The sequence below is a fragment of the Rhinoderma darwinii genome, chromosome 13 (genome assembly GCF_050947455.1).
Source record: "Rhinoderma darwinii isolate aRhiDar2 chromosome 13, aRhiDar2.hap1, whole genome shotgun sequence".
Taxonomy (NCBI): domain Eukaryota; kingdom Metazoa; phylum Chordata; class Amphibia; order Anura; family Rhinodermatidae; genus Rhinoderma; species Rhinoderma darwinii.
Window position 1 is genome coordinate 63079312 of NC_134699.1, and position 25806 is coordinate 63105117.

At 46.6% G+C, this 25806-nt stretch overlaps 1 protein-coding gene across 4 annotated transcripts in view; it reads right to left on the reverse strand.

Moving 5' to 3' along the window:
- Positions 1-25806, reverse strand: part of OGFOD3 (2-oxoglutarate and iron dependent oxygenase domain containing 3) — a 94878-nt gene that overhangs the window by 18226 nt on the left and 50846 nt on the right. Inside the window, exons 8-10 of one of the 4 annotated variants that reach the window (XR_012851687.1) lie at positions 24405-24528; positions 18094-18245; positions 16797-17267 (exon numbers count right to left, since the gene is read on the reverse strand). Coding sequence is in view for 2 of the 4 variants with exons in the window: in XM_075846484.1 (XP_075702599.1) it covers positions 17248-17267; positions 24405-24528 (144 nt within the window). In the remaining 2 variants the exon portion in view is untranslated. Of the gene's footprint in view, positions 1-16796; positions 17268-18093; positions 18246-24404; positions 24529-25806 lie in introns of those variants that run through there. The other 3 variants (XR_012851686.1, XM_075846484.1, XM_075846483.1) reach the window with 3 other exon arrangements.

Sequence of the window (25806 nt, forward strand, 5' to 3'; positions counted from 1 at the left end):
TGGAGATGAGGGTTAGGAACAGTTGAGGGGTGCTGGAGATGAGGGTAAGGAACAGATGAAGGTGCTGGAGATGAGGGTTAGGAACAGTTATGGGTGCTAGAGATGAGGTTAGGAACAGTTGAGGGGTGCTGGAGATGAGGTTAGGAACAGTTGGGGGTGCTGGAGATGAGGTTAGGAACAGTTGAGGGGTGCTGGAGATGAGGGTTAGGAACAGTTGGGGGTGCTGGAGATGAGGTTAGGAACAATTGAGGATGCTGGAGATGAAGGTTAGGAACAGTGGAGGGTGCTGGAGATGAGGTTAGGAACAGATGAGGGTGCTGGAGATGAGGGTTAGGAACAGTTGAGGGTGCTGGAGATGATGGTTAGGAACAGTTGGGGGTGCCGGAGATGAGGTTAGGAACAGTTGAGGGGTGCTGGAGATGAGGGTTAGGAACAGTTGGGGGTGCTGGAGATGAGGTTAGGAACAGTTGAGGGGTGTTGGAGATGAGCGTTAGGAACAGTTAAGGGATGCTGGAGATGAGGTTAGGAACAGATGAGGGTGCTGGAGATGAGGGTTAGGAACAGATGAGGGTGCTGGAGATGAGGGTTAGGAACAGTTGAGGGTGCTTGAGATGATGGTTAGGAACAGTTGGGGGTGCCGGAGATGAGGTTAGGAACAGTTGAGGGGTGATGGAGATGAGGGTTAGGAACAGTTGGGGGTGCTGGAGATGAGGTTAGGAACAGTTGAGGGGTGCTGGAGATGAGGGTTAGGAACAGTTGGGGGTGCTGGAGATGAGGTTAGGAACAGTTGAGGGGTGCTGGAGATGAGGGTTAGGAACAGTTAAGGGATGCTGGAGATGAGGGTTAGGAACAGTTGAGGGTGCTTGAGATGAGGGTTAGGAACAGATGAGGGTGCTGGAGATGAGGTTAGGAACAGTTGAGGGGTGCTGGAGATGAGGTTAGGAACAGTTGAGGGGTGCTGGAGATGAGGTTAGGAACAGTTGAGGGGTGCTGGAGATGAGGTTAGGAACAGTTGAGGGGTGCTGGAGATGAGGTTAGGAACAGTTGAGGGTGCTGGTGATGAAAGGGTTAGGAACTGATGAGGGTGCTGGAGATGAGGGTAAGGAACAGTTGAGGGTGCTGGAGATGAGGGTTAGGAACAGTTGAGGGTGCTGGAGATGAGGTTAGGAACAGTTGAGGGTGCTGGAGATGAGGTTAGGAACAGATGAGGGTGCTGGAGATGAGGGTAAGGAACAGTTGAGGGGTGCTGGAGATGAGGGTAAGGAACAGATGAGGGTGCTGGAGATGAGGGTTAGGAACAGTTATGGGTGCTAGAGATGAGGTTAGGAACAGTTGAGGGGTGCTGGAGATGAGGTTAGGAACAGTTGAGGGGTGCTGGAGATGAGGTTAGGAACAGTTGAGGAGTGCTGGAGATGAGGGTTAGGAACAGTTGGGGGTGCTGGAGATGAGGTTAGGAACAGTTGAGGGTGCTGGAGATGAAGGTTAGGAACAGTTGAGGGTGCTGGAGATGAGGTTAGGAACAGATGAGGGTGCTGGAGATGAGGGTTAGGAACAGTTGAGGGTGCTGGAGATGATGGTTAGGAACAGTTGGGGGTGCCGGAGATGAGGTTAGGAACAGTTGAGGGGTGCTGGAGATGAGGGTTAGGAACAGTTGGGGGTGCTGGAGATGAGGTTAGGAACAGTTGAGGGATGCTGGAGATGAGCGTTAGGAACAGTTAAGGGGTGCTGGAGATGAGGGTTAGGAACAGTTAAGTGATGCTGGAGATGAGGGTTAGGAACAGTTGAGGGTGCTTGAGATGAGGATTAGGAACAGTTGAGGGTGCTGGAGATGAGGTTAGGAACAGATGATGGTGCTGGAGATGAGGGTTAGGAACAGATGAGGGTACTGGAGATGAGGTTAGGAACAGTTGAGGGGTGCTGGAGATGAGGTTAGGAACAGTTGAGGGGTGCTGGAGATGAGGTTAGGAACAGTTGAGGGGTGCTGGAGATGAGGTTAGGAACAGTTGAGGGGTGCTGGAGATGAGGTTAGGAACAGTTGAGGGTGCTGGTGATGAAAGGGTTAGGAACAGATGAGGGTGCTGGAGATGAGGGTAAGGAACAGTTGAGGGTGCTGGAGATGAGGGTTAGGAACAGTTGAGGGTGCTGGAGATGAGGGTAAGGAACAGTTGAGGGGTGCTGGAGATGAGGGTAAGGAACAGATGAGGGTGCTGGAGATGAGGGTTAGGAACAGTTATGGGTGCTAGAGATGAGGTTAGGAACAGTTGAGGGTGCTGGAGATGAGGGTTAGGAACAGTTGAGGGTGCTGGAGATGAGGTTAGGAACAGATGAGGGTGCTGGAGATGAGGGTTAGGAACAGTTGAGGGGTGCTGGAGATGAGGGTAAGGAACAGTTGAGGGGTGCTGGAGATGAGGTTAGGAACAGTTGAGGGGTGCTGGAGATGAAGTTAGGAACAGTTGAGGGGTGCTGGAGATGAGGGTAAGGAACAGTTGAGGGTGCTGGAGATGATGGTTAGGAACAGTTGGGGGTGCCGGAGATGAGGTTAGGAACAGTTGAGGGGTGCTGGAGATGAGGGTTAGGAACAGTTGGTGCGCTGGAGATGAGGTTAGGAACAGTTGAGGGGTGCTGGAGATGAAATTAGGAACAGTTGAGGGGTGCTGTAGATGAGGGTAAGGAACAGTTGAGGGGTGCTGGAGATGAGGTTAGGAACAGTTGAGGGGTGCTGGAGATGAAGTTAGGAACAGTTGAGGGGTGCTGAAGATGAGGGTAAGGAACAGTTGAGGGGTGCTGGAGATGAGGGTTAGGAACAGTTGAGGGTGCTGGAGATGAGGGTTAGGAACAGTTGAGGGTTCTGGAGATGAGGGTTAGGAACAGTTGGGGGTGCCGGAGATGAGGTTAGGAACAGTTGAGGGGTGCTGGAGATGAGGTTAGGAACAGTTGAGGGTGCTGGTGATGAAAGGGTAAGGAACAGTTGAGGGGTGCTGGAGATGAGGGTTAGGAACAGTTGAGGGGTGATGGAGATGAGAGTTAGGAACAGTTGAGGGGTGCTGGAGATGAGGGTTAGGAACAGTTGAGGGGTGCTGGAGATGAGGGTTAGGAACAGTTGAGGGGTGCTGGAGATGAGAGTTAGGAACAGTTGAGGGGTGCTGGAGATGAGGGTTAGGAACAGTTGAGGGGTGCTGGAGATTAGAGTTAGGAACAGTTAAGGGGTGCTGGAGATGAGGGTTAGGAACAGTTGAGGGTGCTGGAGATGAGGGTTAGGAACAGTTGAGGGTGCTGGAGATGAGGTTAGGAACAGATGAGGGTGCTGGAGATGAGGGTTAGGAACAGTTGAGGGGTGCTGGAGATGAGGGTAAGGAACAGATGAAGGTGCTGGAGATGAGGGTTAGGAACAGTTATGGGTGCTAGAGATGAGGTTAGGAACAGTTGAGGGGTGCTGGAGATGAGGTTAGGAACAGTTGGGGGTGCTGGAGATGAGGTTAGGAACAGTTGAGGGGTGCTGGAGATGAGGGTTAGGAACAGTTGGGGGTGCTGGAGATGAGGTTAGGAACAATTGAGGATGCTGGAGATGAAGGTTAGGAACAGTGGAGGGTGCTGGAGATGAGGTTAGGAACAGATGAGGGTGCTGGAGATGAGGGTTAGGAACAGTTGAGGGTGCTGGAGATGATGGTTAGGAACAGTTGGGGGTGCCGGAGATGAGGTTAGGAACAGTTGAGGGGTGCTGGAGATGAGGGTTAGGAACAGTTGGGGGTGCTGGAGATGAGGTTAGGAACAGTTGAGGGGTGTTGGAGATGAGCGTTAGGAACAGTTAAGGGATGCTGGAGATGAGGTTAGGAACAGATGAGGGTGCTGGAGATGAGGGTTAGGAACAGATGAGGGTGCTGGAGATGAGGGTTAGGAACAGTTGAGGGTGCTTGAGATGATGGTTAGGAACAGTTGGGGGTGCCGGAGATGAGGTTAGGAACAGTTGAGGGGTGATGGAGATGAGGGTTAGGAACAGTTGGGGGTGCTGGAGATGAGGTTAGGAACAGTTGAGGGGTGCTGGAGATGAGGGTTAGGAACAGTTGGGGGTGCTGGAGATGAGGTTAGGAACAGTTGAGGGGTGCTGGAGATGAGGGTTAGGAACAGTTAAGGGATGCTGGAGATGAGGGTTAGGAACAGTTGAGGGTGCTTGAGATGAGGGTTAGGAACAGATGAGGGTGCTGGAGATGAGGTTAGGAACAGTTGAGGGGTGCTGGAGATGAGGTTAGGAACAGTTGAGGGGTGCTGGAGATGAGGTTAGGAACAGTTGAGGGGTGCTGGAGATGAGGTTAGGAACAGTTGAGGGGTGCTGGAGATGAGGTTAGGAACAGTTGAGGGTGCTGGTGATGAAAGGGTTAGGAACTGATGAGGGTGCTGGAGATGAGGGTAAGGAACAGTTGAGGGTGCTGGAGATGAGGGTTAGGAACAGTTGAGGGTGCTGGAGATGAGGTTAGGAACAGTTGAGGGTGCTGGAGATGAGGTTAGGAACAGATGAGGGTGCTGGAGATGAGGGTAAGGAACAGTTGAGGGGTGCTGGAGATGAGGGTAAGGAACAGATGAGGGTGCTGGAGATGAGGGTTAGGAACAGTTATGGGTGCTAGAGATGAGGTTAGGAACAGTTGAGGGGTGCTGGAGATGAGGTTAGGAACAGTTGAGGGGTGCTGGAGATGAGGTTAGGAACAGTTGAGGAGTGCTGGAGATGAGGGTTAGGAACAGTTGGGGGTGCTGGAGATGAGGTTAGGAACAGTTGAGGGTGCTGGAGATGAAGGTTAGGAACAGTTGAGGGTGCTGGAGATGAGGTTAGGAACAGATGAGGGTGCTGGAGATGAGGGTTAGGAACAGTTGAGGGTGCTGGAGATGATGGTTAGGAACAGTTGGGGGTGCCGGAGATGAGGTTAGGAACAGTTGAGGGGTGCTGGAGATGAGGGTTAGGAACAGTTGGGGGTGCTGGAGATGAGGTTAGGAACAGTTGAGGGGTGCTGGAGATGAGCGTTAGGAACAGTTAAGGGGTGCTGGAGATGAGGGTTAGGAACAGTTAAGTGATGCTGGAGATGAGGGTTAGGAACAGTTGAGGGTGCTTGAGATGAGGATTAGGAACAGTTGAGGGTGCTGGAGATGAGGTTAGGAACAGATGATGGTGCTGGAGATGAGGGTTAGGAACAGATGAGGGTACTGGAGATGAGGTTAGGAACAGTTGAGGGGTGCTGGAGATGAGGTTAGGAACAGTTGAGGGGTGCTGGAGATGAGGTTAGGAACAGTTGAGGGGTGCTGGAGATGAGGTTAGGAACAGTTGAGGGGTGCTGGAGATGAGGTTAGGAACAGTTGAGGGTGCTGGTGATGAAAGGTTTAGGAACAGATGAGGGTGCTGGAGATGAGGGTAAGGAACAGTTGAGGGTGCTGGAGATGAGGGTTAGGAACAGTTGAGGGTGCTGGAGATGAGGGTAAGGAACAGTTGAGGGGTGCTGGAGATGAGGGTAAGGAACAGATGAGGGTGCTGGAGTTGAGGGTTAGGAACAGTTATGGGTGCTAGAGATGAGGTTAGGAACAGTTGAGGGTGCTGGAGATGAGGGTTAGGAACAGTTGAGGGTGCTGGAGATGAGGTTAGGAACAGATGAGGGTGCTGGAGATGAGGGTTAGGAACAGTTGAGGGGTGCTGGAGATGAGGGTAAGGAACAGTTGAGGGGTGCTGGAGATGAGGTTAGGAACAGTTGAGGGGTGCTGGAGATGAAGTTAGGAACAGTTGAGGGGTGCTGGAGATGAGGGTAAGGAACAGTTGAGGGTGCTGGAGATGATGGTTAGGAACAGTTGGGGGTGCCGGAGATGAGGTTAGGAACAGTTGAGGGGTGCTGGAGATGAGGGTTAGGAACAGTTGGGGCGCTGGAGATGAGGTTAGGAACAGTTGAGGGGTGCTGGAGATGAAATTAGGAACAGTTGAGGGGTGCTGTAGATGAGGGTAAGGAACAGTTGAGGGGTGCTGGAGATGAGGTTAGGAACAGTTGAGGGGTGCTGGAGATGAAGTTAGGAACAGTTGAGGGGTGCTGAAGATGAGGGTAAGGAACAGTTGAGGGGTGCTGGAGATGAGGGTTAGGAACAGTTGAGGGTGCTGGAGATGAGGGTTAGGAACAGTTGAGGGTGCTGGAGATGAGGTTAGGAACAGATGAGGGTTAGGAACAGTTGGGGGTGCCGGAGATGAGGTTAGGAACAGTTGAGGGGTGCTGGAGATGAGGTTAGGAACAGTTGAGGGTGCTGGTGATGAAAGGGTAAGGAACAGTTGAGGGGTGCTGGAGATGAGGGTTAGGAACAGTTGAGGGGTGATGGAGATGAGAGTTAGGAACAGTAGAGGGGTGCTGGAGATGAGGGTAAGGAACAGATGAGGGTGCTGGAGATGAGGGTTGGGAACAGTTAAGGATGCTGGAGATGAGGTTAGGAATAGTTGAGGGGTGTTGGAGATGAGGGTTAGGAATAGTTGGGGGTGCTGGAGATGAGGTTAGGAACAGTTGAGGGGTGCTGGAGATGAGGGTTAGGAACAGTTGAGGGTGCTGGAGATGAGGGTTAGGAACAGTTGAGGGTGCTGGAGATGAGGGTTAGGAACAGTTGGGGGTGCCGGAGATGAGGTTAGGAACAGTTGAGGGGTGCTGGAGATGAGGTTAGGAACAGTTGAGGGTGCTGGTGATGAAAGGGTAAGGAACAGTTGAGGGGTGCTGGAGATGAGGGTTAGGAACAGTTGAGGGGTGATGGAGATGAGAGTTAGGAACAGTTGAGGGGTGCTGGAGATGAGGGTTAGGAACAGTTGAGGGGTGCTGGAGATGAGGGTTAGGAACAGTTGAGGGGTGCTGGAGATGAGAGTTAGGAACAGTTGAGGGGTGCTGGAGATGAGGGTTAGGAACAGTTGAGGGGTGCTGGAGATTAGAGTTAGGAACAGTTAAGGGGTGCTGGAGATGAGGGTTAGGAACAGTTGAGGGTGCTGGAGATGAGGGTTAGGAACAGTTGAGGGTGCTGGAGATGAGGTTAGGAACAGATGAGGGTGCTGGAGATGAGGGTTAGGAACAGTTGAGGGGTGCTGGAGATGAGGGTAAGGAACAGTTGAGGGGTGCTGGAGATGAGGTTAGGAACAGTTGAGGGGTGCTGGAGATGAAGTTAGGAACAGTTGAGGGGTGCTGGAGATGAGGGTAAGGAACAGTTGAGGGGTGCTGGAGATGAGGTTAGGAACAGTTGAGGGGTGCTGGAGATGAGGTTAGGAACAGTTGAGGGTGCTGGTGATGAAAGGGTAAGGAACAGTTGAGGGGTGCTGGAGATGAGGGTTAGGAACAGTTGAGGGGTGATGGAGATGAGAGTTAGGAACAGTAGAGGGGTGCTGGAGATGAGGGTAAGGAACAGATGAGGGTGCTGGAGATGAGGGTTGGGAACAGTTAAGGATGCTGGAGATGAGGTTAGGAATAGTTGAGGGGTGTTGGAGATGAGGGTTAGGAATAGTTGGGGGTGCTGGAGATGAGGTTAGGAACAGTTGAGGGGTGCTGGAGATGAGGGTTAGGAACAGTTGAGGGTGCTGGAGATGAGGGTTAGGAACAGTTGAGGGTTCTGGAGATGAGGGTTAGGAACAGTTGGGGGTGCCGGAGATGAGGTTAGGAACAGTTGAGGGGTGCTGGAGATGAGGTTAGGAACAGTTGAGGGTGCTGGTGATGAAAGGGTAAGGAACAGTTGAGGGGTGCTGGAGATGAGGGTTAGGAACAGTTGAGGGGTGATGGAGATGAGAGTTAGGAACAGTTGAGGGGTGCTGGAGATGAGGGTTAGGAACAGTTGAGGGGTGCTGGAGATGAGGGTTAGGAACAGTTGAGGGGTGCTGGAGATGAGAGTTAGGAACAGTTGAGGGGTGCTGGAGATGAGGGTTAGGAACAGTTGAGGGGTGCTGGAGATTAGAGTTAGGAACAGTTAAGGGGTGCTGGAGATGAGGGTTAGGAACAGTTGAGGGTGCTGGAGATGAGGGTTAGGAACAGTTGAGGGTGCTGGAGATGAGGTTAGGAACAGATGAGGGTGCTGGAGATGAGGGTTAGGAACAGTTGAGGGGTGCTGGAGATGAGGGTAAGGAACAGTTGAGGGGTGCTGGAGATGAGGTTAGGAACAGTTGAGGGGTGCTGGAGATGAAGTTAGGAACAGTTGAGGGGTGCTGGAGATGAGGGTAAGGAACAGTTGAGGGGTGCTGGAGATGAGGTTAGGAACAGTTGAGGGGTGCTGGAGATGAAGTTAGGAACAGTTGAGGGGTGCTGGAGATGAGGGTAAGGAACAGTTGAGGGTGCTGGAGATGATGGTTAGGAACAGTTGGGGGTGCCGGAGATGAGGTTAGGAACAGTTGAGGGGTGCTGGAGATGAGGGTTAGGAACAGTTGGGGCGCTGGAGATGAGGTTAGGAACAGTTGAGGGTGCTGGAGATGAGGGTTAGGAACAGTTGAGGGTGCTGGAGATGAGGTTAGGAACAGATGAGGGTTCTGGAGATGAGGGTTAGGAACAGTTGGGGGTGCCGGAGATGAGGTTAGGAACAGTTGGGGGTGCCGGAGATGAGGTTAGGAACAGTTGAGGGGTGCTGGAGATGAGGTTAGGAACAGTTGAGGGTGCTGGAGATGAGGGGGTTACTGGCAGGGGCTGGTTAGGATGAGTTTGCATGTGAAAATGAAGTACTAGTACTGGGCTCTGTAGCTTGGTCCAGGATCTCGTACCATGACAATGGGGTGCTAATAGTGATCAGAATGATTGTGTTCTATGTAACGGAAGGGGTGTAAGTGGGAACACATTGGTGCTATTGTCTAGTTAGATGAAGCAGAGGAACGCTGGTGATAATTAGGTACCGCGTAGTTGATGTTCGCAGCCAGTGATGCCACTGCAGCTGGTAATAAGGTTCTATTAGGGGTTACCAATGCCAACATGAAAACTAAAACTCTTTATAAAGTAGAGATGGCTTAATATGCACGCCACATGTCTGAGTCGTGATGGAGGGAAGTTCCAGCGCATTAACAGCAAACTCCTGAAGGAACAGACACAGCATCTAAATAGTGTCCACTTTATCTCAGACGTCCAACAGACCGTGAACAACACATAAAAAATGAAAAGAAAGACCTGCATGACTAAATAGGTGTCCTCTGTACACCTTCTCTTTTCTTAAAGGGCCACAAACCCTGAAGTTCATTGTTCTACCAGCAGATTAATGCAATGTCTCGTTCCTCCGACTGGGGAAAGCCGGACTGTAGTGTTCTTCAAAGGAACGACTGACAAAAAGCCAGAACCATCCCTGCCCCCACATGATCACTACTTTATGGTGTATATCTCCAATGTTGAGAATAACCTCTTCTACTCTTCCATCTGGGTACAGAAAGACAAGCCAACCTCCTCTATTTCTTTATAGGGCACCATTTTTGTTAGTCACTGGTCGGCCATGCTAGTAATAGTGGTTATGTCCATGACACGATTATTTTACGGCTCTTCTCCTGGTATACTCGGTCATGCTCCATTCCCTAGGGTTAGAAACAGGCAGACAAACAAGCTAATCCTCCCACAGGTAGAGAAAACCAGCTTCAACTTCTAGCAGGAACAGACTCCTCAACAAGTTGGTGATCACATGCCTTGTCCTTCAATAAATGCGCTATATAGTCTTTTATGAAGTTCATGGTGGTCAGAAAGAATAGAAACCATCCAAACCACCTCTAGATTTTTTTAAGTGGCACCATTTTTGTTAGTCACTGATCGGCCATGCTAGTAATAGTGGTTATGTCCATGACACGATTATTTTACGGCTCTTCTCCTGGTATACTTGGTCATGCTCCAGCCCCTAGGGTTAGAAACAGGCAGACAAACAAGCTGACCCTCCCACAGGTCGAGAAAACCAGCCTCAACTTCTAACAGGAACAGACTCTTTAACAAGTTGGTGATCACACGCCTTCTCTTTCAATATATGGACCATATAGTCTTTTATGGACTTCAATGTGGTCAATATTGTGTAGAATGAATTTAGCTTTCAGGTAGAATGATCTGAAGTAGCAAGATGATGAACGGGTAAGTCGGGGGGAGTCTAAAGATTTTACTTCGACTACACATGGTGTCAAAACGGGGAGCAGAATTGATCTTTTCGGGCTGGTAGAAGCTTGACTTTGGGATTATCATGCAAAACATCCTCGTCTTGAATTTGCTGGACCAATTAGGGCCAAAAATTGGCCCAAATTCTATATTTAGACATTCAGATTCTGGCTGCTTTGTGCATAAATAATTCAGCAAGACATCACCGAGTGAACATGCTGTATATAGAATCGTATGTTTCGACTTAAGTATACAGAGCCACTAGCGTCTTCTTCATATTTCCTTACATGATACAACCCATACTGTAATTTGCACATGAAATGAAACCATGGAGCTGAAATCCTTTAAAGACCGCTATTTGTTCTCTGCTTATTCCATTTTATTTCTCATTTGAAATGGGCATTAGAGGGATTCGGGAAACACGCTTTACACATAAACAGAAATATAGTGCGGAGGATTTTTCTTTCAATCTCAGGAGAGTCTCAATTAAGTTCCCTCCACACTCAACCCCCCCCTCCCCTCAAGTGTAATCGCTCTTGCCTCGCTTTGCTGCAGTGCATGCTGTGTTTATGTTCTCTCTCCGTTTGATGTTTTCCCCCTGATCGCTCCTACCTGCAGCCTTTATCTTCTCTTTTGGAGAGCCTCGTTGGTTCAGCACCCCAGGAAAGGAAAAATTAAAACAAAAATGTTCTGTCAGATGGCCCCACATGGGGAGACCAATCTTCTAGTCATTCAGAAATGTGCTGGCTGAATATTAATACTAGGAGTCTGACGGGAGGCGGACTCAAATCTTATTTTCAGTTCTTTGTAGCTCAGGACCTGTCTTGTAATCTTAAAGAAACCAAACTACGGGTGCCCATACCTATTGGATAATGTATACTATGACTGTCTTGGCCGTATACATAATGTGTATGGGGGTGTCGCGACCATCCCTCACGGCTGATGTTGGGCGGAAAGGATCGGGCATGTTGGATTTCAGCATGCCCGATGTTTTCGATCCTCCCCGACAGCTGATGTTGGGTGGAAAAAAGAATCGGGCATGTTGGATTTCAACATGCCCGATCCTTCCGACCCCCCTGACGGATGATGTTGGGCGGAAAGAAGGATTGGGCATGTTGGATTTCAACATGCCCGATCCTTCCGACCCTCCCTGACGGCTGACGTTTGGCGGAAAGAAGGATTGGGCATATTGGATTTCAACACGCCCGATTGTTCCTGAAGGAGATAAGCTTCTGCCAGAGGTGCCTGACAACGACTTATACCCCATCTCAGACGATCATGCATGTGTATGGGGCAGTCGGGAGGAACACACATTGCTGCCAGATCCAGGTACCGATATTCTTGTTACCAGAAATAGGAATCACAACACAAATTATGGAGAGCGAAAATGGGAATTTGACAGCCTCCAGTGAATCTGTCTTACAAATTCTATAATAGAATGTAAGCTCCTATGGTCGGTGGTCTCTCCCCTTGAAACCTCCATTTTTTTTATCTTGTATAGTACATTGTAATGGGATATGATGGCACCAAGACAAACCATTACTAATAAGAGGATCATGTTGTGTGTAGCTAATTCTGGTAAAATTACGTTGGTCAAGTGTAGCAATTCTGGTGCAGAACTGTAGGATAATCTGAAATTTCGAGGGGAAGTGGGAAAAAAGAGAAGAAGAACCCGTTAGGATAGTAGAATATTTCCCATTAGATTTCCTCTTCTATCAGTTGCAGTATAATTTTCATTTTACTTGCTACTACAACTTTCGAGAACCAAACCAACTGGGGTTGTCCTCTCTCGAAAAGTAGAGAGGTTCCAATAGGTTAGTTTATGGTAGGCTAGTATGCTTTCGGCCTCATCAACCCTTCATTGGAGATTTGGTTAAATGATCAATTCATGGAAGTTGTTTCAAGCACCATGGTGGCAACTCCAACGCTGCTACTGCATCACCAATAGTGGGTAAACCTACCACCTTTGTAGTGTCCTTGTTGGGAAATCCACACCCATGAAGGTTTGAGGTCAGGAATGATGGCCCAGCCACTGCTCAACGCAACAAAGAGCAAAGATAAATCAAGATAAGATCACCACTCGAGAAGTACTCTAATTTATTAGGATGGAGAAAGATATATATTCAACGTAGAGATGGTCGTTCCTTCTTCATTTTAGCAGTCTAGTTCTTTTATATATCCCAAGACCCTTCTTTTGACCCAAATATCTCCATCCCTCTTGGCTCCTGTAGTGTCCATCTTTTGGATCTGCTCAATAAATTTGCATTAACGGGGAAAATTTGCATTAAATCTCCTTAAAATAGGCCATTAAAGTTTGATCGAGCCGCTGTGCCTATGTAAACAATGAGGGGGCTGTGGTGCCCACAAGAGCTTGGACCCTCACCAATCAAACATTGAGGACTTCTCCTAAGGAGAAGCCATCAATGTTATAGTCATGGAGAACAATGGTGGAACAGCAACCTGCCACCACCACCACATGTTGCCCTAGTCTGTGCCCCTATTAGACCATGTAATGTTGTCAATTTTGGTTCTTTGGATATCCTCTCCTTGAGGCAACCCCTGGTATAATACGTTCAAGACAACCCTCACTGATTTTGAAGAGTGCAACATTTTGTGCCAATTCACTTTGTATTTCAACTTCATATTCCAAAAGTAGATGGTCTGTAGGTGTGATTGGTTGCCGGCATGATGCAGGGAGGATGTGTTTTCTTGTTTCAGGAAGTCTACATGAAGTGGTGGCCACAACACAAAGCAATGCCAGGCCAAGGTGTCACGATGAGCCAACTCTACATCCCATCATGCTACATGGTCTTAAAGAGGCTCTGTCACCACATTATAAGTGGCCTATATTGTACATGATGTGATCGGCGCTGTAATGTAGATTACAGCAGTGTTATTTATTTAGAAAAACTATCATTTATGACCTATTTTAGCTTTATGCTACTGAGTTTCTTAATGGACAACTGGGCGTGTTTTACTTTTTGGTCAAGTAGGCATTGTACAGAGGAGTGTATGACGCTGACCAATCAGTGACCAATGAGCGTCATACACTTCTCTCCATTCATTTACACTGCAGATAGCAATATAGCTAGATCACTATGTGCAGCCACATACACAAACACTATAACATTACTGCAGTGTCCTGACATTGAATATACATTACCTCCAGCCAGGACGTGATGTGTATTCAGAATCCTGTCACTTCGCTAACAGAATCCCGACACTACAGCCCAGCAAGCGAATCTCGCGAGATTACAATGTAACCTGTCATTTTAAACGAGATTACGCTTACCTTGCTGTAAATATCACACAGACGGTACAGAAGTGACAGGATTCTAAATACACATCCTGTCTTGGCTGGAGGTAATGTATATTCATTGTCAGGATACTGCAGTAATGTTATAGTGTGTTTATGTGGCTGCACATAGCGATATAGCTATATCGCTATCTGCAGTGTAAATGAATGCAGAGAAGTGTATGACGCTGATTGGTCACTGATTGGTCAGCGTCATACACTCCTCTGTACAACGCCCACTTGGCCAAAAAGTAAAACATGCCCAGTTGTTCATTAAGAAACTCATTAGCATAAATCTAATATAGGTCATAACCGTCAAAAATGATTGCTTTTCTAAATAAATAACACTGCTGTAATCTACATTACACATTACATTGCCGATCACATCATGTACAATATAGGCCACTTATAATGTGGTGACAGAGCCTCTTTAAGGATAAATTTGCAACGTTTCCTTGATCTTTGTATCAGTCTTACAGCAGAATGATGAACTCTGAGATTAATGCAATTGCACTTGAGTCCCTCAGCATCAGAGGCTGTGAACTGAGCAGCGTGCATAGCCAAGTGGTCTTCTTCTTCTGCTAATAATATGCTTTTTGCTGTGGATTGACGGAACGTAATCCCACCTTCCCCATCATGGAGTGTCATAAAGCCCTTTTTATTAAAACAGGGCACAGAATGTGACACATCTCTCCCTAAGGGGTCCTCCTCGGTATTAGCCCTCCCTTTATTTGGACCAGGCGTCTTAATCCGACTTCAAAAGCGCAGCTAGCCATGCTCGTGTCTCTGAGGCTCAGCTTCTAATTGACTGATTGAAAAATCAATATATAATTGGAATTGAAGGAGTAATGAGAGCTGTTTAATGGCCTGTATGTGGGCACTGTGTGGAAGAACGAAGCGTAATTAATTACGAGGTCAGATAGCTTCGGCTCTGTGACTTCTTGAAGATGTGAACTCCTTATAGAGACGTGTTACAAGAGTAGTTGCCAAATTAGTTTATATTTCACGGGAGATGGACTGGTGCCCGTCACGTCACATCAAATTCAACATGCCCAACCCTGCTTTCCCCCGATCTACCGTTGGAGGAGAGCCAGGACATCCCCAAACATACCAGACACCCGTCAGATTCTAACGATTTTCATCTAATATGTATGGGCACCTTAAGTCCTTCCTAGATACGATACTGAAACAGGAGAGTTAAAAAAAAGAGTCTACTGATATCAATCTATTTAACAGGTAAGTTGCAGGAACAAGCTGTGTTGGGGTCCGTGGATAATGAGACGGTCACAGGGCCTACAGAGGATGGTGAGAACCCACTGTGTGGGATTTGACGTGGAGCTCAACCAAAGAGCAGAGTTTAAGGGGACCCCGGGTATTCACCCTTTAATCCTTATAGATGGATCTGGACTTGGCTGCTGGAGAACCCCAGGTTGCTACCTCCAGAGGAGTCTTCCTTGGCAATGGCCAACATTAACAGGCATAGTACAGAATCAGTCAGGGCAGGCAGCAGACGTGCACTCACCGTTGGAAGAGCCAAGTGGTCAAGGCAGTCAGATAGTCAAAGGTACATGAATTACAGGCAGATTTAAACAAACTAAGTGTTTGGGCGTCCACTTGGCAAATGAAGTTTAATGTAGATAAATGTAAAGTTATGCATCTTGGTACCAACAACCTGCATGCATCATATGTCCTAGGGGGCGCTACACTGGCGGATTCACTTGTTGAGAAGGATCTGGGTGTACTTGTAAATCATAAACTCAATAACAGCATGCAGTGTCAATCAGCTGCTTCAAAGGCCAGCAAGATATTGTCGTGTATTAAAAGAGGCATGGACTCGCGGGACAGAGATGTAATATTGCCACTTTACAAAGCATTAGTGAGGCCTCATCTAGAATATGCAGTTCAGTTCTGGGCTCCAGTTCATAGAAAGGATGCCCTGGAGTTGGAAAAAATACAAAGAAGAGCAACGAAGCTAATAAGGGGCATGGAGAATTTAAGTTATGAGGAAAGATTGAAAGAATTAAACCTATTTAGCCTTGAAAAAAGAAGACTAAGGGGGGACATGATTAACTTATATAAATATATTAATGGCACATACAAAAAATATGGTGAAATCCTGTTCCTTGTAAAACCCCCTCAAAAAACAAGGGGGCACTCCCTCCGTCTGGAGAAAAAAAGGTTCAAGCTGCAGAGGCGACAAGGCTTCTTTACAGTGAGAACTGTGAATTTATGGAATAGTCTACCGCAGGAGCTGGTCACAGCAGGGACAGTAGATGGCTTTAAAAAAGGGTTAGATAATTTCCTAGAACAAAAAAATATTAGCTCCTATGTGTAGAAATTTTTCCTTCCCTTTTCCCTTCCCTTGGTTGAACTTGATGGACATGTGTCTTTTTTCAGCCGTACTAACTATGTAACTATGTAACTATGTAACAAGCAGGATCAAAACACAGGAAATCCAGCAAACGATAAGGCAAGGTTTTTCTAGCAAGCTAGGAGGAAAGTAATTGCTCAGGCAATGGTGGACAGGGGAAGGTTCCGTGTTATATCCTGGGAAAGAATTTGGCATGCACTGGCCATTTAAGGGAGGACAGGTCCGCATTTGCACACTAAGGAGTGCGGGAGGAGAGCGGCAACGAGGGAGGTCACGACAAGAGGAGAGTGATGGAGGAACGCGACGCCGGCCAGGAGCCAGAGGACGCCGTGAAGAGGGATATGGCGACGGGGAGTGGTGAGTGTTACATAAGCCAATGGTTCCATCCTTTCTGGGGCTCTTCAGTGCAACAACGGGAAGAAATAATATTTGGGGAAGATATTTCCTAGTAGGTACATTTTTAGTCAAACAGAATGGCCAACAAAGACTTTAGCAGGTCCTAGACATGGATGAAAACCATATTTTTATCAGGATTCGAATTATTGTGTTCCAGGCTCTTCTCACTCTTATCGTTGAGCCACTGGTGCTGTTGGACAGCTCCAGTGCTGGATTTCGTTTCTAGCTTCTCCTTGATTCCTTACTCTCTAGAATCCCTTATTTTGATTGCGTAATTGGTCTCACCATTGTGGCTTCTAGATAGGCCTGAACGTTGCAGTGCCTCCTTGCCAGACTATTGAGCTTTGTGCTTATGGTCTAGAACCTCTGCCTCAAGTAACTACCTATTTCCGTGTATCTGTGTACCGAACATGGGCTGTTTCCGTACCACGTCTCTGCCTTATGTTACTAGCTATTGGTGTTTATCTGTGTAACGAACCCGGATTGTTACTTTACTACTCTTGCGATTTGTATCCTCCTGCCTGATCATTTCAGCCACTGGTCTCCGAAACTGCTACAGACCCCTTCGGCCAGCAATCAGTTCATGTCTATAGCTGGCTTAGAATATGGACGTCATATTTGATAACACATTCAATAAAATAAAAGAATAAAGAATGACTACTCCATAGATGCACCTATCATAATCAACATTCCATCTTGAAAAGAGCAATACATAGCAAATACTAGACATAAAGTAGTTTCTGGGGTCACAATCACCAAGGGTTACAGAGATCCATAAAATATTGATCCGCAGACGTCAGGTACCTGAATCCATCAGGTATTATTATTGAGCATGTGAAAAACCATCAAAGCTAATCTTCAGAGAAAGAATAGACTCAAGGAAAGGAAAACCCATCCTGCCCGAAGCCTCAGAAGAAAATCAAAGCCAAGAAGGAGAACGTCAAAAACTCTGAGAAATTGAATCCGCCCTATATATTGTATTTGATGGACTTTAAGTAGATGACACAAGACCTCTCGTAACCTTCTGTAGCTCAGACCACAAACTGGAAAAAGACCAACGCAATCAGCTTGACGTCTCCGGAGGAAAAACTGCTGAGAATTCTCATTTATCCAGCACCGGGGTTGCCTAACAAGATTAAAGAGAAGCCGTATAAATCTATCTAATTTATTTTAAGGTACCCTAATAGAAGAGTAGACTAAATCAATTTGAACTCTATTGCGTAAAATAAAATACAATACAGTAACAGTAAACACTTATAGTAATAGATGTTGGGACTCTTGTCTTTAAATGGGATTACCATCTAAAATGTGGCGGTGAAGAGTGTATTTGCGAGAAGACTCATCTGGGTTGTGACTGGCCATGGTGAGAAAATCTACGAGGTCTGTATTCTGTACTGTTGTGGGCACATGCAGGGCACGGAGAGGAATGTGATCATTGATTGGTGTCAACAGGAACTGGAATGTGCCCATCTGGACTGGTCAAGAGATGAATAATGTCCTATTTGGCCATGACCAAATTTAAGAAGAACCTGATGTTCAAACCCTGGGATTAGTCATCAAGTTTGGTGCAATTGGAACCGGTTCCACTCTCTTGAACATGATGGGACAGTTAGAAGAAGATAGGCCAGGACTACATAGACATATAGGCTTCACAATGCGAGACCTAACCAATGTCAACCTGGGCTACACCTGGTCCACTAGAGGAAATTATTCTGAAGTTCCAGCCTACAAGTACATAGGCCAGTTGGTCTGTAGGATAACCTAAAAAAAAAGTTAGAAATCCCCAGAGTAAGTGATCTGCCGAACAGTCAACTTCAGATGGGACTGACCTCATGGACCATGCTATGGTTGGGCCTGGTTATCACCTGAGTCTACTAGAGGATCTTCTGGTGGGCCAGTCCATCCCTAATATTATCATAAAGTAATGACATATATCTACATACTCTACCTACCTTTAAATGGATGAGATGTCAATGGTCTTCAGCTCAAGGAAACAGGAAGGTTCCCCTGCCACTGCCGTAGTAGTACCTACAGTACGTGAAGCTACAGTCCAAAGGTAAGCAAGACATCCATCTGTAGCCGGACCCTCTCTAACTCTTTAAATCTGTATACAAATTATACCACATGCATTTTAGGACTTTTAGGAGGCATTAGGCCCCATGCCCACTTCAGTTTTTTACTTCAGGGTGCTAACCGTTTTTCTGACGGCTAGCACCCTGACCCATTCATTCCAATGGGGCCATGCACACTACAGTTTTTTTGACGGTCCGATGCTCCGTTCCGATCCAAAGTAGAGCATGTCCTACTTTGGTCCGGAATTCTGTGACCGTGAGGCCCATGCAAGTCAATGGGGCCGTCAAAAAAACTGAAGGCACACGGAAGGCATCCGGGGTGCTGAAAGAGTTACCGCCGATCAGTGCAGCCCATTAACTCTTTCAGCACCCTGGACAGTACCATGCTCGGCGCATGGAAACGGAAACACGGAGTGCACACGGAATTCACACGGCCGCTAAAACGGGTTCACGGACCCGTCAAAAGCGGCCGTGAAAACGGTGATGTAAGTGTGCACGAGGCCTTAGGCTTTCGTTGGTTGTCATTAGTGGGATCTGCACAACGTCCGATCGTCTTCCTAACAGTGAAACATCCCACAGTATTTACTGAATTTAATGGGTACCTGGATGATACATGGACGGCAGCGGTCTGTGATGTAGGGCTAAACCTGTGAGCGGAGTCTAAGAGAGCCCCTGGTATTTACCCTTTAGCACCTATACAGGGATCTGGACTTCGCTGCAGGGGGACCCCGGGTCGCTACCCCAAAGTAGTCTCCCTTAGTGATGCCAACGTAACAGGTGAAGTGCAAGTTCAAATATAATAAGCGGAGTCAGGTATAGCCAAAGGTCAGGGCAGGCGGCAAGTTCCAGCACGGGTGACTAGCCAGAGGTCGGAGCAGGCGGCAGGTTTGTCACGGGTCACTAGCAAGAGGTCAGGACAGTCGACAGGCAAGGATGGTCAAAGAAATGAAATTATTTTGTGTGCGCTAATCCTTTAAGAGAGCAAAAGTCAAAAAGAGACCCAGGGCGTGGGAGGTCGCCAGACGCGGACGCTTAGGGAACAGGAGTGACGCCAGCCAGGAGCAGGAAGGTGCAAGGAGCAGGTAAATTTAGCACAGTGGTGGGGAGCAGCAGTCATTACAATACTCCATGAAACTAGTTTTTTCGTAACAGTGTACAGGGACATATTTTGCATTGAGTCATTTCCAAGATGGCTGCCAGATTTTAAAAAAACTACCGCAAATTACGACTTTCTGCAGCCGGCTGTAATGGGAGCTTCTCTAGCCTGCCGGCCCTTTAACGTTCATAAAATGACAATTCCGTCTGCAAACGAATAACCGCAGCGTTGGAGAGAGGAGATGTGGAGGAGACAGCAGGACGCTATGTACCTGCCAAGACTGGTCTGCCCAGGGAACAGACGTCAATGCACAACACGGCCAAGTGCCCAGGAATGGACAGAGGTACAAGAAATGCTGCTTCCTGCCAGCAAAACATAAGGGATCAAATTAATTTGTTCCCATATGATCACGAACAAGACGAGACGCAGCCACCAGGAACAAATGACTATCAAATCAGATGAGCGGAAGGTAAATTAAAGGGATAGTCCAGGATTAGAAAAACATGGCCCTAATGTTTACACTGTAAGCAGCTGAATGTGGGTGGGGCTAGTGCTGTGTGATTGACAGCTCTGCTCTAAGGTCCTGGTGCAAAGCCCTGTGCTGGGAAAACAGCGCACACAGTGATATCACACGTACAGCCATGGTGCCGCTTATCTCATCGGAAACAAAGGATCAGACGGGTTAAAATCGAACCTGCCCAACCCTTGCTCATCCAATGGAAAGGTTAGGGACAGTCAGGCTGCCACCATAGACTGTAGAATGTTTACTGTCAATAGCCACCCCAACGAGGACCTCAGATAATGGCCCTGGGGGTTAATAAGTGACAAGCTCACCGAGCACTCGTAAGGGCATTTTGCGATAATAGATAGAGGTTCACTAGTCATCCCCCACCCCAATAATCCTATTCTCTGGTATTATATTCCAGTTATGTTGGTTGCTATTGGAAACAGTCAACAAGCTTGCTGTCAGACACACCCCTGTCAGCTAAGCTCATATAATGTGGGGGGGGTTCGTTTTTCCTACATTACATGGTGACGTAAAAACTACTGTTCAGAAGGCAAATCACCTGAATAAGCTCTGTGCAGACACTGAACAAGCAGGTAGTAGTGGAAGATTAAAACTTTACACCCTGAAGAATTGTGAATGCAGCTCTGGAATACAATATAGGATTAGAACAAGATAAGAGATGTAACGTATTTCAACTATTACTGTAGCTCTTGCCCCCACCCCAATAATCCTATTCTCCGGTATTATATTCCAGTTCTGTTGGTTGCTATTGGAAACAGTCGACAAGCTTGCTGTCTGCTGTCAGACACACCCCTGTTAGCTAAGCTTATATAATGGAGGGGGGGGGGTGCAGTGACTGGTGTAAAGACTACACTTTTCAGAAGGCAAATTACCGGTACAATCTCTGTGCAGACACTGAACAAGCAGGGGAGGTAAAGATTTCAGCTCTGCACCCTGTAGAATTGTGAATGCAGCTCTGGAGTACAATATAGGATCAGAACAAGATAAGTAATGTAACGTATTTCAACTATTTCCTTCCAGTAGTGAGTCATTATTCTACGTATTGCGTTACATGTAGAGGAGTTATTTACACTGTAGAGCGTTACCCCGACTCCGGAGCAGCGGAGTAAATACACGTATCACATTACACGTCTACAAGTCATATTAGATGTGTGCGCTTCATAGTACGAAGCTTATAATTAATGGCTGCCTCGTGTATTACGCAGCGGGGATCTTTCTTATAAAATACATCAGTCCATGTAATTACAAGGTGTGCGCCGGAATCATTTCTATTATATACGGTCATTTATGCCGTTTAGGTATATGAGTGAAATCTCCACCAGTTACGACTCAATGAACCGCGCCAGAGGCGGTGGCAGCGAATGGCGTCTCAGGTTGGGGCCGCAGCAGTCGTCAAGGCCTGATGATGATAGGTGTTGTAGATTGGGGAGAGTTTCAGTATTTATCAAGTATCCATCGGAGTATATGCATCATTTTTAACCTATTAAGGACTAAGTATTTTCACCTTTAACAGCCAAGGAAGTATGTAAAACGTCATGAGAGGGTAGGAGGGTTAAGGAGCTGCAAGTGAGAGCACGAAGAAAGATCAGTACTGTCATCTCTTCCACTCTACAGTCTTCAATTACCCCAGGGGAGGGGACGCAGGGGCTTTTCTATATGTTATCACCCCCCTTATATGATCTCTACACATCTCGTACTTTTCTCCTTAGGAGGTGTTTTGCGTCTCAGACTCTTCTTGGGTCCGACTTTTAGCCTCCAACATGACATTTTATGCATTTTTTACACAATGTTACACTTTGATGCAAAATTCCATGAAGGTGCTCCATAAATGTGAAGTGCCGGAGGGGGAGCTTCATAGGAGACTGTCAAAATCATGTATAGTGCAAGCGATCCAACGATCGCTGGTTCGATCCAACGATCGCTGGTTCGATCCAACGATCGCTGGTTCGATCCAACGATTGCTGGTTCAAGTCCCATAGGAGGACTAATAAAAAATAAACAAAAAGTTTTTTATATTGCTTAAAAAAATAAAAATGAACATAACCGGCATCCCCGCATCCGTTAAAGTACCAATGAAAACTACAGCCCCACAAAAATAAACCTTCGTACCTCTCAATCAACGAAAAAATAAAAAAGTTATGGCTCTCAGACTATGGCGACACAAAACTATTTTTTATCTCCAAAAAATTGTTTTTTTCTTTCTAAAAACATAAAAACGATATACAAATTTGGTATCGCCGTAATCATATAAACCCGTAGAATAAAAGTCTACATGTCGTTTTTACCGCACCATGAATGCTGTATCAGCAAAACCCCAAAAACAATGGCGGCGAATCGGCGCCTTTTTGCCCATTCCACTCCACAGATAATTTTTTGCAGTTTCCCTGTACATAATGCGATATATTAAATGGTGCCGTGAAAAACGACAACTCGTCCCACAAAAAACAAGCCCTCATAGTGTTATGTAGACGGAAAACTAAAACCCTTACGACTGTATAAGGGTAAGATAATGAGAAGACGTTCTATATTGTCTTTATTTCACTAAGACTTTGGTTTCTTTTGTTCTGTTTTTTAGGCAATTATACGCCATAGTAGGAGAATTTCTGAACGATCAGATCCCGGATTGATGTTACTGCATTGGTTTCATTCCAATCATCGTATGCCGATAATGACGGACGTCATGACTCGTCTCAACATAATAAGGAAATTCACACATGCTCGGAGGAGCCTTATTAAATTACCTTCCCCTCCACCCCCGCAATCATTTCCTACGTAGAGACGTTTATATTGAACTGAACTGAAGGACTTGGATCTAATAAACTCGAATCCACCAGCTGCAGAAGCAGCAGGTGACAATCCGGCAATACGTTTCGGCACGGGAGCGGTTCGGTGGTGGAGGGGTTAATATTAAAGGTTGCTATAGATGCTATTAAAGAAGTGCGGAAGCGGGGGGAGGGGTGGAATATTACAAGACGGATGACTATAGGAAGAAGTGAATCGAGGAATTAGTTACATGACCGCACTTCTATGGTAACGGCTATAATTAAAAAATAAATTGGTCTGATTAGTAAAACTCAAAAGTAATTAAATGTGAACTTTAAGACATAATTGTATTTTGAAAAGACGCTAAATGGTAAATTAGACGACGGCAAACTGTAAGAAGCAAGAGGAGACGGGGGGACGCTGAGGTCTAAAACATGAGAACAAGGATAATCAACCACAGGAGAGATTCCTGGCACTGTCCCTTTAAGAAAATACCCCGTTTTTTGCAGATGAGGTTGCGGTACTGCTTCCTGCCTCGTGATCATACCCCAATATGCGGATATCATAATATACAAAAAAATATACATGGGGTAATGGAGTACTAATGCCCCTCATTCCTTCCTCCATATTTTTTAAGGGGTTTTCTAACCTCATATTAGTGAGACTTGGTCCGTCCATATATTACATGGCTGGGCATCGTTTTGAATGGGTGCATGCAATACCTTATTTCCCCTGTAGTGGCCACTGCAGCGAAAATGAGCAGCTGATCGGCAATTCATAACTTTCTAATTCCCTTACTTTTCCTATTCCGCTGCACTTTATGTGGAATAACTTATGAATGACATCACAACTCCAGTAGTGGAGGCATGATGTCACTATAAACCAAACACCGCCGTGGACGCCAGTGATTGGCCACCATGATCTTATGATGTGACGTCATCACCCAAGATTCCGAACATTCCGTAAGGTAGGTATATTAGAAAGGTTCTCCGCTTTGGACAATCCCTAATTTTTAGAAGGATCCCTTCAAAATAAGCTGATCATAATGTGTCCTCCTGCTGGGAACCCCAATGTTCAGCTGCAATTTGTAAGTAAACCTGGCAGTAAGTGTTTAGTTCCTCTCCAGCGCCACCACAGGAGAAATAAAGAATTACACAATGTTCAGTCATATCAATAGGTTGTCTATGTAATACTGGACAGGACAGGTCGTCCAGAACGAGAGATGGTCTGGCCAAGAGACGAGGATCCTAAACAGGGGATCCCCCCCCAACTATTAACCCAGACTTTCCCTATAGGGTATATGACACATTTTGACCAGCTTGGTGAAGCTCCGCTATCATATACAATAAGAGTTGTAGAGCTAAACATAAAGGGGGTGGAGTCTGACTCATTTAGTGACCTGTAGAAGTGGTAGGGGTGACAAGTCGCTACCAATCGCGAGTGGCTTAAAAAACGTCAGAAAATCAGGAGCTGTTTTCCCTTGAAAACAGCTCCATATTTTCAGACGTTTTTGACTCAGCGTGTGAACATAGCCTTAGTGTTACACCATTTTTAATTTACGACTGGAGTTTTCCTTTAAGAATCTAAAGTTCAAGAGCTCGGATTCATCTTGGGTCAAGTACTTCCCAATCAGTAACTCAAGAACATACCGAGACTTCAATATTCCTTCTCCAGCTGAGACGAGGAGAAGAACGTTTCACCGTTATATGACATTGAGAACCAGGTGGTGCTACTTTTTCTTAAAGGGGAAATTTACCATGAAAGGACTCTCTTGAGGAGCTCCTCAAGGTTTGATGTTCTTACCGAGTCTCGGCTCCACCGTACTGTTGGTCTTTTCATCAATGAATATGAACCTTCCTCCGCCAAAGTCTTTGGAGTAGTCGGACAGATAGAGCAAGGAGGTGTAGTCAAAAGATCCGTAGGTCACCTGAAGATGGAGAGACACCACATCAATTATATTCAGCCTTAAATTATCTCAAAGTCTCAATTGGTAGACCAGACAAGCCCCGCCCACAACTCCTGAAAGTCAGGACTTCCTGTTCATAAGGATCCAGGTCTTTGGGGTAGTATCAAGTGAGCCTACTTGGCTCTGCTAAATGGCTGTCAAGGCTCAGTCCGGATTCAGGAACCAGCTGATATCGGTGGGATAAGTTTCGTCTGACCAGACATTTCCCCTTTAAATGAATGGTCGACCATGTGATTCATGGACAGGCTGGGTCCTCCAGCGCAAGAGCGGCTTTTTGTTACTCGGGGGGGGGGGGGTAATAATGGAAGGGCCCACTATTATGACATTCATATACCAGTTTAGAATATCCATTTTCACATACCCTATTAGAGAATTCTGAGTTAAAAGGGTTCTCTGCTTGGACAATCCCTACTTGCAAAAAGGGTCCCTTCACGATAAGCGAATCACAAAGTGTCCTCCTCCTTGTATCCCCAGCGATCATCTGTAATCTGTGAAGATACCTGGCAGGAAGTGTTACATTTCCCTGCAGCGCGACCACAGGGGAAGTTAAACATTACAGTGTCCATCCATATCAATGGGTTGCCTGTGTAATGCAGGACAGGACAGGTCCTCCAGAGCGAGAGACACTCTTTGTAACCGTCTTCCACTCTGGCCAAGAGATGAGGATCCTGAACAGAGGACCCCCCTCTATTATCTCAGCATTCCCTAATAGGGTGTATGGAAATAGATTCTGGATCCTCATCTTTTGGCTTGAGTGGAGGACCATCTCTAACTCTGGAGGACCTGTCCTGTCCTAAACTACACAGACAATCCATTGATTCGAATGGGCATTGTGCAATGCTTAATTTCTCCTGTGGTGGCGCTGCAGGGAAATTAAAAACTTACTGCCAGGTTTTCTGGAAGATTACAGCTGATCGCTGGGGGGAGTACTGTTTATTGTCGAGGAGCCTTTCTTACACGTAGAGCTTGTCCAAGGCGGAGAACCCTTAAAGGTCCAGAGGTCAAAATTTATAGACTAATCCCTTACCTGGGGCTGGAGAAGGGGTAAGTAAGTCACGACTAGGAATGTGATTATAAATAAAAGCCTTCATGTCATATAGATCCCTTTAATTGATGCTTAGGTAAGAGGTTATACATTAGATGCTGTAGGAGCCATCTCCAGATGTGAGCACTTTAGCAATTGGCAGCTCTTTATCGCGGCGGATAACTGCGCCAATCAATGGATAATTACGTCGTATA